This window comes from Coturnix japonica, chromosome 1 (genome assembly GCF_001577835.2).
Source record: "Coturnix japonica isolate 7356 chromosome 1, Coturnix japonica 2.1, whole genome shotgun sequence".
Taxonomy (NCBI): Eukaryota; Metazoa; Chordata; class Aves; order Galliformes; family Phasianidae; genus Coturnix; species Coturnix japonica.
In genome coordinates this window covers 35,263,266-35,275,505 of record NC_029516.1, presented here as the reverse complement: position 1 = coordinate 35,275,505, position 12,240 = coordinate 35,263,266, and the positions used below count along the sequence as shown (strand labels likewise).

Below are 12,240 nucleotides of genomic sequence, written 5' to 3'. Positions count from 1 at the left end.
AATTGGGTTTGTTCAACTTCTTTTCCCCATATGTAATAAAGACCAGTTTTATTAAGGTTGATCAAATTGCTTTTGAGTGACTATAACCTACAAATGCCATAAGCTGTGACATAGTGTCAGAAGTATGAACATTTCACAGGCTGCAGCAAATTCCACAGTAAGGACCTAAAAATACAACAGCTTATTGTGAGCCTAAGTTTGTGTTTAGTGCTATAAAAATAAAAGATTTTATATCAATCATTAAAGAATAAACAAATTTATTAAACTAGATTTGGGTTGAATTAACTTGAAGAAAGACCTAGACAAATCTAAATCTTGACCTGTAATCAAATAAACCTAAAGTGTGATTCACATCCCATAAAACTATATTGATTAAGGATAGACACTGATTGGGTGCAATGCAGTTATAGCTAGGTCCAGACGCTTGCATTGGAATGACTGGAAAGACAGGCCTCAAAACAAGACTGCTTAAAGGAAGAAAAACAATGTCTAGCACCTGGGTTGAAATCCACTAAACTCACTAGAAAGAATCCTATTGCCTCAGACAGGCTAAAAGATGAGTAGCTCTGAGCTAAAGGCTAATTTCCATCTTCTGCCTTTTCTCCTCCTTGGGTAAAACACAGAAAATTTTTGCATTTTTCTTGTAAACAGAATAAGCATCCTCATCTATTCAATAAAAAATGTTGTTTCTCTTTATTAATGAAATACCAAAATGTGGTGGTAGAGGTGTCTAAATAAATTACCGAATTTAATAAAATAAATATGAACAATTGGATATAATTATGTTATTCTGAAATGGGAGAAACAGTGAAGGGAAATAAATAGCATTTACCCAGGTTGGAAAAGTGATATTTTCCAGTTGCAGATGTAGACATAGCTGAAGGAGAAACAAGTGGGGACTGACTGCCAGTGTCCTGCAGACCTCCAGTGGAATGGGAGCGTAGCCACTCCTTGCCTTCTTCCTGACTTGTCTGCCGGGATGATGGAGTATATCTGAAAAACCACAGCTGACAAGCTCAAAACAATGACAAGATGGTGGTTCAGAAATAAATGAATGTGTCATAAAAAGCCTTCACCAGTTACAGAAAACCAAACCCTTAGAACGCATCAAGTCTAGTTAGTCAAATGATTACCATCAGCAATTTTACCAAGGTAATGTTTACTGTCTTGCAACACAAAAAACACAAGGCTTGAAATCCCTTCTGCTTCACCCCCCTCCCCAAAATAGCATTCCCTTCATTTTAAGAAATACAATGATAAGCCACAGAAAACAGATAGCTGACAGGAAAGAACTTCAAAGTTAAAGGAAGTGTATAGGTTGATGCAAAAGCTCAGGAGCTGCATGTCTAGAATGGGCAATGGACAAACTAGAAGCCAAGAAAGGTGAGTAGCTGCTTACAAAATGACACCTGCCACATCACATGGGCAATTGGTTAGATGAAAGGAATGAAACAGATCAACAGTTCTGAAAAAGCAGTTTGCAGTGGTAATGACAACCGCTAATGTTTACAGTCATGGTCTGCTGCTCTGAATGCTACTTGGCACTGTGTCCTTCCCCAAACTGCAGGGAGGGAAAGGGACAGGAAAAAATTGCAATTAGCAGAAAAAACTATTCAGAAAGAAGTCTGGAAATCAAATAATTCATCTACTGCTTCCCACAGCAATCCAAGAAACATGCACAACTGCCACATGGGCTAAGAACTGGTAACTCACTGCTTCAGTCTTTTATAGCTGAACTGAATAAAAGACAATTCCAGCAGTGATTAAAAAGTAAAATGTGCAGGCAGGGTGGGTCTTAACCAAGAGATTACTTTCAGTGGTGTCTGCAATAGTTTGCTTCACTCAGCACAGTTGCCTGCTGAAAAATGAGCATGTTCTTCACCACTGTCATGAGCCATCAGTGTTTCTGAAACAGCAGAGCTGAAAGGGCTTTTGATATTCTGGCCTCAGGCCTATGAGGCAGGAGTATTTCTGCTTAGAAAGCAGATTGAATGAACAAGTTTCCATGTTGTGCTTGGGGTTTTGTGCAATATTTTAAGGCATTAGGACATCTTGTCCTGATTAAATATTTAATTCCTCTCTTCTTTCAAAAAATAGTTATGATCCTAGCTTCTAAATGTGGGATAGAAGAGTTACCCAATGGTTATCGGATCAGAAAGATGGTAAAATGAGAATTCAGGATCTGGGTTTTGGTCTGGGATCTCTGCACATTGAATCAATCTGACAGTTCTTCTAGGATAACTGATCAGGCTTGCATGTCTATAAGTTGCTTCTCCATTTCACTTTCAGCTTTCAGCCACCATTACAATCTGACAGCCACAAACCTCAATCATTCCATTGTACCCTTTCAGGGTCCCTTTTGTGCCTCTTTCATATATGCTCCACCTTTTCCATTCTCTCTCAATCCAAAGTGATTGGGACAATGGGAAATTTGATTAAATACTTTTAAGGAGAGGACAGTGCATGAGAGCAGAAGGTGTTACCTACTGACAACACTTTAGAACTATAATTAATAATAAAATACTGTTATTTATAAAGAACTCAAGAGATTTTAGCCATGCGCTTTCAACAACTGGAAGGCTGTTGAGTGTCTCTGTGTATACATATATACCTTTGCTTGCCAAGTCTACTAGCTGGACTAGGGCCATAAAGCGCCATGCCTGATCAGACAAGATAAATTAAATACTGATTCCCTCTTTTAAACATCGAGCACAGAAGAAAGCAGATGACTTCTGTTTTATGTGTTGAAGGTGGCTCTAGTTAGTGGGGAATTAGTAGCAGAACTGGCTTTAGTATTGCTAGTTACATACCAAGAAGAGTAGCTGGAGTGGGGATCATTTTATACTTAGAAATCTTGGAGAAAAGGATTAGTGTTTTCTGTATTTACCCTTTACTAGATCTTCAATTCAGACTGCATGAGCATTTGCATCTAGAGTTCAAGTTCAGATCCTCTTATTAAATTCTGATTTTCTCAATGTTTTCAACAACTAGTCCCACTGCACTGCAAAGGTACCTTGCTCTTTCTCCAGGACTGATTATTTCTTACAATCATTCCATAAAGAATCTATCCTTAATTTTATTCAGTTTCTGAGATATATCCAGAAAGGATTTTTTGTGCACTAGGCAGACTTGGAAAGACAAAATCCACTGTTAAAATCCATGAGTTTTGATCTGAATCTAAATACAATGAACTCTGTTGGGAACAGGATCAACAAGAGGAGAAAGAAAAGGAAAGACAGTGTAGGAAAAATTACAGTAAAACAGAGAAGTAACAGTCATGCTCAAAAAATATATATACCTTAATCCCTTTTTGGGTAGTGTATTTCTGTCAAGGTGCATGCTGTTAAAACAAAAAAAATCCCTAAGGACATACATAAACATGACTGTTCAGAATTACAGATTTTAAAGGTTTAGATATTGGGTGCAAAACAGAAGGTCATTTAATGTTTTTAATGTATCTTTCACAATAAATCCCTGACTCGTGGGGACATGTATTGTCACCATTCATTTTTCAAATAGACAAGCTCTGAGTTGGGTCAGTAGTAATTTGGAGACTGCTCAAGTCGTAAAGAAGACCTTCCCTATCATTTCTATCCTTCTTACAGCTTCGCCCCACAATCTGTGCAAGAATCATATGGTCACAGTATGAATCTTTATTTTTCACAGTTTCCTACGATGCGCCAACAGTTTTTCAAAAGAAATGAAGGTTGTGGCACCTGCTAGGAGACAGCATGGCCTTGCCAGAAGCCAAATGACAGCTCAGCTTGAAGAAATACGTGCCAAACATACAGACCTTCAGCTTTCTTTTGCAGCAGGACTCACATAGCTAAGCCATGTTGTGGACAATGAAAAGTGGCACTGCGGCAGCACTGTTCCATATTCACGCTCAAAGATGGCAGGGTGGCTGATTATCAGAGATCTATGGCTGGCATTTTCCTAATTCAATCCCTATCACCATTACAGAGCTGTCTGCAAGGGCACTCACTATCCTTCCTTCAAACAGAGTGGTATTTGGGCATATCCTTAAAAAGACTTAGAAGATCAGTCCCTGACTAGTGTGGGCTGAACTTGAACTTGTTATCATCAATTAAATGTGGCAATGTTTTTTCCCTTAAGAACATAATGTAGTCTCACCATATGGATTAAATTATGAAATGGCTTTAAGAACGCTTCTGTATTACATATCATAATCACACCTCTGAGAGCAGTGGCAACTTAGGACCATACTTTCTATTTAAGAAGACTCTCACAATGTTACTAAAGGTCAATTCCTACTGGTTCAGGGATGCTGGGTACTTTCATGTTACCACCTTTATCAACGTAGGTAAAGGCAGTAAAATACTGTTGGGGTTTCCATAATGGTCAGTCTAATGGCAGTAAACCACCTTTAGCATAGGGAATACTTATAGGCTATTCTTCTATTTAATCAGGGCCTTGTTCTGGATGACTATAGTGGCCCAGTGGTCCAATTAAGAATAGTTCTGTCAGAGAGAAGACTTAATTTTCATCATTTTGCTCCTGAAATATCTAACAGAAGAATAATTGGTAGAAAGACAACATAAATATGAGGGTATGATTCCTGTATTTTTTACTTCTCTACAAACAACAAAGAGGCCTTGATATTCCTTTATGTATCTTTATGCATATCTAAATCTCAAAACAAATAAACATGATCATAAGAAAAACAGCTCCTGCAAATATTTCAAATATTCTAATAAAGAATATATTTTCTAATATTTATTTAGCTTAAAGTCCTATATGTTTAAAAATGATCTGTATCACATTATCCAAAAATAAGGGAGTCGGTCAGTGATCCTTTAAGGCAATCCACAAGTCATTTGTTTAAAGAAGTCATATACACAGGTTAAGAGTACCATAGCATTCTGCTGAAAAACTTCTGAATTCAGATGCTCAAATGAAATTGAGGTGAACATTCCTAAACACAAGTATGGAATTATTGCAATTGCATAAAAGTGAATGTGTAAAACTTTCATTTTGTTTTGTTAATATACTAAAATTTGCAAAGCTAGCCACATGAAATATTAACCAGGGTTCTATGTAATTATTTTTTCAAACCCATAAGTGGTCATATATTTTTAGTATCTGAGAACATTGTCTCTCCAAAAAGCTGGGCATGTTACTGCTACAGAAACTGAACTTCTAGTAAATGGAACTGAACTGCAATGTCCAGTGATCCCCTTTGGAGATACCCCCAGTCTGACCTGAGTGTGCTAAAGACCTTGAAAGACAATGTGAACAAGAAGTCATTCCTTTCCCAATAGAAGCATTGCATTCATAGAAATCTGTTTCTGGCTCAAAAGAAATAGGAGCCATGCACCACCACTAAACGTGATTGAGAATTTGCCACTCTTTCTTCTTAGGTTTCTTCTGTCTTCCTTTGCCATGTCAGTTGCCAAAATCAGTCTTGCAGGAATACACCCATACATGTAGGCTGAAATTACTGATCCCACCACCTATCCATTCCCTTCATTTATTTTGCCCTGCTGAAACCACCTGCAAGTCCTCTTGGGATAATCCCAGGAAGTCTTACAGTTTGTACTTCCTTTTCCTTGGTGTTGACTTCAATTTGGGAAAGGCAGACAACGGCCATAAAAAAATATATTTGGGCTATATTTAACTGTTGCAGAGCTGCTATGAAATAAAACAAATTATTGCAAGCTAGGGATTGCTGAGGGCCGACTTGGATGGGCTGAGCCAAGCTGATATGGGACTTACAAATGAGTTTATATGACTGGCTGAGCACACCAGAAAATCTGATACATGATGCACTGTTTCACACCTGTAAAATCACAACCATCAACTCCACTGATAATTCATAACAATTTGAAGTCTTTAAGTGCTTAAATGGGTTTCAGTGCACACTCATGGTTCTCAGAACTGAACCACGTTCTAATGAAGTAAACAAAAACAAACTAGTCATGTAATTAGAAAATACCTCTAATTTTGCTAATCCTGAAGTGCAGCCATTATTGCTGATGTAAAATTGCACTGTAAATTCCTGTATTTCTGCACTTCTTGTGCATCTGTTGCTGTCTCTAAGACTAACCAGAAGAAACAGTCGAGTCTGTAATACTCAACAGCAATTAAGTATTAAACTAATTACTAGAGATGAGCATCCATGGAAAACTTTATCAATTAAACCAGTGTTATTTCACCAGTTAGCTCCAGTTGAGAATTTTATCATAGAGTATATGGAAGTCTCCAGTTTATTTTAAACCCAGTGCCCCCAAGAAGGTCTTATATCTGTCAGGAATGTGTGAGCACACGTGGCAGAGACCTTGTAGACTTACTGCCTCCATGGCAAATGGCTATTTTATTGAAGGTATCCAAGGGCAACTACCCTTAGCAAGAAACCCATGCCTTGAGATTTTCATCTCATTTTCTGTGTTCTTTCAAATTACAACAAATAACTATTTTTAAAAATTTTTTGTCCCAATTTCTTCAACCTAAAGACTTAACAAGAAAAAGCAGTACAAGATAACTACTTTCTAAGTCTTACACAGGGATTGGAACTAGATGATCTTTATTAAATGTCCCTTCCAACCCATGCCATTTTATGTTTATATGACTCCATGATAGATCATGGAATAGATAATTCAGATCATGGATAGATCATTCACATTATAGATCACTGGGACAATGTTTTATCCCCCAGAAGTGGCGTTACAACTCCTTAGACACTCTTTCATCATCCTCTGTTTTGTATTTGTGAAAATATACCCTACCTTGTTACATCCCTTCAATCTAACAATTGCTTACCATTCAGATAACTCTTTTTCAACCTGGCCAAGCGCCTTACTTTATTCCCTCATTTGCTTATGAGAATATCATTTGAAACAACACATGAAGGTTTACTAAGTTTCAGATTTCTTACTGTAGTTACTAATTCCTCTCCTTTAATCAAAAAGTCCAGAATTATTTAAAAGGATGACAGAACCCATGTTCTGTTACTTTATCTGTTTTAACATCCTCTGTATCTTTCCAAGGACATGAGGTTAAGCAGACCTTGCCCACAGTCACCTCCTTCCCACCCTTCCTCTTCACTCCCTTTACATAGTGCATGCCCTTTGAAACATCTTCTCCAGCCCCAGAGACTGCAGGGCCAATTCGCTCTGACTGAAGCAGGGAATTGATAAGTTCATCAGGACTAGTGAATTGGAGATATCTCTAAGTAATATTTAACCTTTACATTCCTTCTTAGCATGCGTGCCATTAGTGATGCTTAGCTATCAAAGTAGGATCAATAATTCAAGAAAGCAAAAAATAAATTTATTTGTATCATTTATTATTATCTCTCTCTTCTCTTTTACCTTTCCCTATACTTTCTCTGCGTAAAATGTATGCAGCTTGCTAGTTCTGACTCTTTTTGCTTTAGTCTTTCTGATCTCGTCTCCAGGTTATGTTAGCACATCTCACTGTGCAGATTGCTCATTCAGTCTTGTGCAAACTCTAGAGTGACCAAGGGATCACACTATGACTATAGAATATAACCTGGGTTCCCCCACAATGGCTTACAAAGGAAAAAGGATACAATATTTTGCCAAATATATCCACCTCTAGCATTGCAAAACAATGCCTTTGTTTTGAGAAAATACTTTCCAGCATGGAGTTTTTGCTTTATAAAACATCTCAGAAGTCACACATCACTTGTAAATTATCTTTTAGAAAAATAAAACTCCAAAAACCCTACTGGGGCTTTAATTCCAGAATGGACACCCTTTTCTCAAGGTGCATTTATTAAGTTTGAGGCCAGATCAATATGATAAATGGTTCTCTCTGGACATAACCATGATATCCCCATACAGACAAATCTGAAACTTAAAATACTGCCAAAGGCAAAGTATTTGGAACCACTGAAATTAAGTCACTGAACAAATACATACAGGATTAGAAGCAGAGGTTGCTCAGGAGTTTATGCCAAAACATTAACATTTCAAATGCGATGTTTAACATCCCCTGCATAAATAAGATCTTTAGCATAAATTCACCACTCTTCCACATCTTCTTATTGACCTCGCTATCCATAAATGCAGTCATAAACCTCAGTGGAAGTTTTTCTAATCTAAATATTAATAATTAATGTTCTGAGAAATATTTGGTTGATGGCACACAATGCAAATTACTATTAGAAAAATTAAAGGCACAGTGCAAGTTATGAATCACCCATGTATCAGTGTACTATTAACTGCTACATTGTAGATTATATTGGTATATACGCATAGAACACAGTACTGTAACGATGTTAGAGGTGTGATTTGAGCTGATATAGTAATACTTATGAAGGCAACATAAGAGAATGAAATGTGTGGAGAGTTTCCATCTAGATTTGACCAAGAGTCATCTAGTTTTTGTCTTGTTTTGTTTTTTTGTTTTTTTTTTTTCATGCTGCTTCACTGAAAGTGAAATCTTTCCATTGGAAAGTCTTGGTATTGAATAATCTCTGGTTTAATATAAAGGAGAAAGCTCTAAATAGTCTGTTCTTCAAATGTATACAAAAATTTTTCTTTCTTTTAAATAATTGTGCATTTCCCAAACAACTAATTTTAACATTAAAAGGTTTTAAATATTTCTGACTCGGTATAATTTTCTTTTTTTGGATCAGATGCTGCATACTTATTGAACATCACTAAATTTTCAATCCTCATGTGAGATAAGAATTTCATTATCAAATCTTGGAAATTCGCATGGGATGTGAAAACTACTGACTGTCTACCAATACTTATTTCACCTCCTTTACAAAATTCAAAGTAAATGTTCCACACACAAAAAAGTTAAACTAAAAAATAAATAAATCTTTTCTCAGGGTGGCTACACCGCTTTGCATTATAACTTAAGCGGTAAAGCAAAAGTCTTTAACAAACAGGGGAAAACCCTTTCTTGTTTTTGTCTGTCTTTTCCAGCTGTCACTCTTCTCTTCTAAACAGTATCTCTGCAAGGGTAACTGCATTTTAGTGTTTGTGTAATGACTATCGGGTAAGAAAAAATTGGTCAGGGCTGGATATTTTAAGGCAAGACTGTGTGATCAACTGAAGGCAGGGACCCTCCAGCCCTGCCTCTGTGCCTGTGGGAAGAAAATTGGTATGGTCCCACATGTGGAGCAGGTTTGTCTATTGGGGGGCAGTGAGACAGCCGTGGAGCTGCTGAATGCTGGGAGGGCAGGCAGAGCTGGCATGCAGGACTCATTGTGTGGCTTTTTAGGTAGATACGCCTTTAGTTAGGCAATGTTCTTTTTTCTCTGGTTCTTCTCCAGAACAAGGGAACAACAGCAAAAAAATCTCAAGGTAGAAAAAAGTGTTTGTAAAACCTCAAAAGGCAGTTGATTCCACATGCAAAGCCAGCAGTAGCTTTGAGCTTTGTTCCGTTTTTATATGTAGGACTGGGCCGCTAGTTTAACAGCGTCCCTTTAGGAAAATGGATGCAGGCTTCATTTTTTTGGCTCCTGTCCTTTTGCCTCTCACTGGTTTTGTGGTCACTGTATCTATAGGCAAGCTCACCTTTCCGATAGAGTAGATCTGACGCTTCCCGTCCTCATGAGCAGGCTCTGAACCTCCTGAGTGCTTGTTGTCAGTCCAGAGAGAGAGCCATGATGGCTAAGAGGAAGGTCAATAGACTCGGAACTGGTGTGCAGGCTAGTCATGGACTGGTAACTTGGTGTGTCCTTACTGCCCGCTGAAGAGCTGCTCAGGTTTGCAGCCCACACAAGAGCACCTGATGTGAAAGAGTGCACTGAGGCGGGACTGGAAGCCAAGGAGTGACTTAAGCTTACAACATCTGCATTTAAGTCCGAAGGTTTACTGAAGAGGGGGCTGCTGCTACCACTTTGCCCACCTGCACTGCCCATGCTGCCTGTGCCCGAGGACGGCGATTCCAGGCTGCCTTGCCGTGCCAAGGTGGTACTAGGGCTGGGCATTGCCGATGTGGGTTTCACACCTTCAGTACTGGGTGCAGAGGCAGCTTTACCACTTGCCTTGGCACCAAACAACCTAAATGTAAAACAAATAGCTTTAGAGAAACTAATAGCCACATTAAACATTCATGGCGTAACATCCAAAGAGCCGAACGACACATTTTAATTACTGCTACTAAAATCATGCCTACCTAGCTGTTCAACGGCATCTCAAAATTAAATTCACTTAACCATATCATAATAATCAGGGTTTGTTTCATTAGAAATAGCTATCATTTACTCCTATTCAGATGTACTCTTTGCACATGCAGACCCTCCCAGAGAGAGGGAAAATAAGCACATTTTTGTCTTATTATTGCATGAACAGATTACACTTTCACCCAAATTCAGGAATTTAACATTCCCACAGTCATTAGGCTTTCAAACCTCCTGTTCTCAAATCTGCTAAAATGGTTGCAACAATCAATTGCAAAATCCTTCACAGTTTATATATCTGAGTATTTCTGTAAAATTATCCTTTGTTGCTCTTGTGCAGAGTTCCTCATGTGGTCCCCAGTCATTTAGTAACCCTTCAGACAGAACAAACTGCACCAGAGCTAAACATGCCCCATTTGTTTCCAAAGGCAGTCCTGGCAGAGGTGTATTTCACATCATTGCTCCCTGTAATTATATAGAACATGTCTGCAGCGATGATGAAAAAGTCCCCCAATTCTCTAAAACTGTTGAAATAAAGGCCATGTGATGATTCAATGTCTTACTGAAAATGTATTAAGCTGTAGTTAAAGTGCAGCTCATAAATTAATGAGAAATAAATGCAAAGCTTATTGTGATGTGAAAAATGCATGGCTAATAATGTAAGAATCTGTTTTACATATTACCAAGCCCACAAAACCAAGCTGCAGCTCCTTCAGCAGCTGGAGATGCTGTTTCAGTAACTAGCCACCAGAAGGCAGACTTGGCTTTCTTTCCAGCAATGGAACCACTTCACCCAAAAGCGCATACTGATTTATACATCCCAAAACGTTACAGTAGGGCATCTCCAACTGAAATTTAGTTTTCATTAATGCTTTTGAAGAAAGGCATAACAAAGCTGATTGGATAATGAAACTCTTCTAGCTGGAGCTGCTGACAATGTACAAGAAAATACTTTGTTAACCTACTGAGCTCATCAGTTCTCTGAACAGGCTACATCACCTGCTCGAGAGACAGAATGTGCCTTAATAAGGTGTACTATTTGTGGTTATATCAGAATATTGAGAAAGAACTTCTCATGTGCTTGAGCAGTCAGTAAGAACTTATTATAGCTTTCAAACTGTCATCATGAGAATGTACTTAAGATGGTCAAAGCTCAAGCAATAGCCATGGCCAAAGCTCAAGTAATAGCTATGTCACATCTAGAGAGGTCCTTAGGCCCAAACAAACAATTGTGTTGTGGAAAGAAGTATTACCCTTTTTGCTTCTTTCTGTATTTGGTTCCCTGCTTATGGGAAAATATACTCAAAAACCCTTTATGCCCAGTAGATACTTGTTTGTCAAATCAAAAAACTCTCCTTTATCTACAGCAACTCCAGGACTTCATAGAGAAGCACATACCTTCGAAATGTGGGTGATGCAATATCCGGGTATTTGGATCCTGGCTGCCTAAGTCCTGGTGTGCCAGAGGCGCTTGCTGAAGTTGGGCTGGATTTTGGGGAACTTGACAGTGAGACACTCTCAGAATCAGACACGGCCACTTTCTCCTTCTCCTTATCCGTCTGGTTGATGGTGACAGGACTGGACCGCCCGGACCCAATCTTACTTGGCTCTCGCAGCTTGCTGGCAGCAGCACCTGCAGACTTGCTGCTGACATTGGAGTCGATGCTGCTGGTGCTGGAGCGGTGGCCACCTCTGCCTGGGATCCCACTGCCGCTGGACTTAGATGGGCGAGGCAGGCTTCGATACTGCAGAGTTGTCTTTGAGTTCACATGCAGAATGCCATCGTCCTGGTTCTGAGAACCGTCTAAGCTTGTCTTCCGTCCCGCGCTGGACTTGCCACCGATAGCTGAGGATTTGGGTATCTTCCCCAGAGTTGCTGATCCACTTGTGATGGTTGCTCCGCTTGTGGTTATTATGGTAGAAGATCCCATCCCAGACTTCTTGAATCCAAAGGACCCAGTAACAGTTGATCGCCCGATACCAGAGGGAGGCTTCTTTCCTTCATCACCACTGCTCTTTCCCGCATCTGATGGAGAACGCTGAATGGAGGCTCCTTTCAGAGGAGTTTTCACTTTTTCTGAAGCTTTTGCATCATCTGTTTTTCCTAAATAAGAGTA

At 38.9% G+C, this 12,240-nt stretch overlaps 1 protein-coding gene across 14 annotated transcripts in view; it reads right to left on the bottom strand.

Annotated features, from left to right (window-relative positions):
* Nucleotides 1–12,240, bottom strand: part of NAV3 (neuron navigator 3) — a 492,511-nt gene that overhangs the window by 42,093 nt on the left and 438,178 nt on the right. For 10 of the 14 annotated variants that reach the window (XM_015857110.2, XM_032443702.1, XM_015857027.2 and 7 more), the window contains 4 exons: nt 11,522–12,227; nt 9,516–10,004; nt 3,299–3,340; nt 833–993 (listed from right to left, as the gene is read on the bottom strand). In XM_015857110.2, coding sequence (XP_015712596.1) covers nt 833–993; nt 3,299–3,340; nt 9,516–10,004; nt 11,522–12,227 — 1,398 coding nt within the window. The remainder of the gene's footprint in view (nt 1–832; nt 994–3,298; nt 3,341–9,515; nt 10,005–11,521; nt 12,228–12,240) is intronic. The other 4 variants (XM_015857101.2, XM_015857088.2, XM_015857118.2 and 1 more) reach the window with 4 other exon arrangements.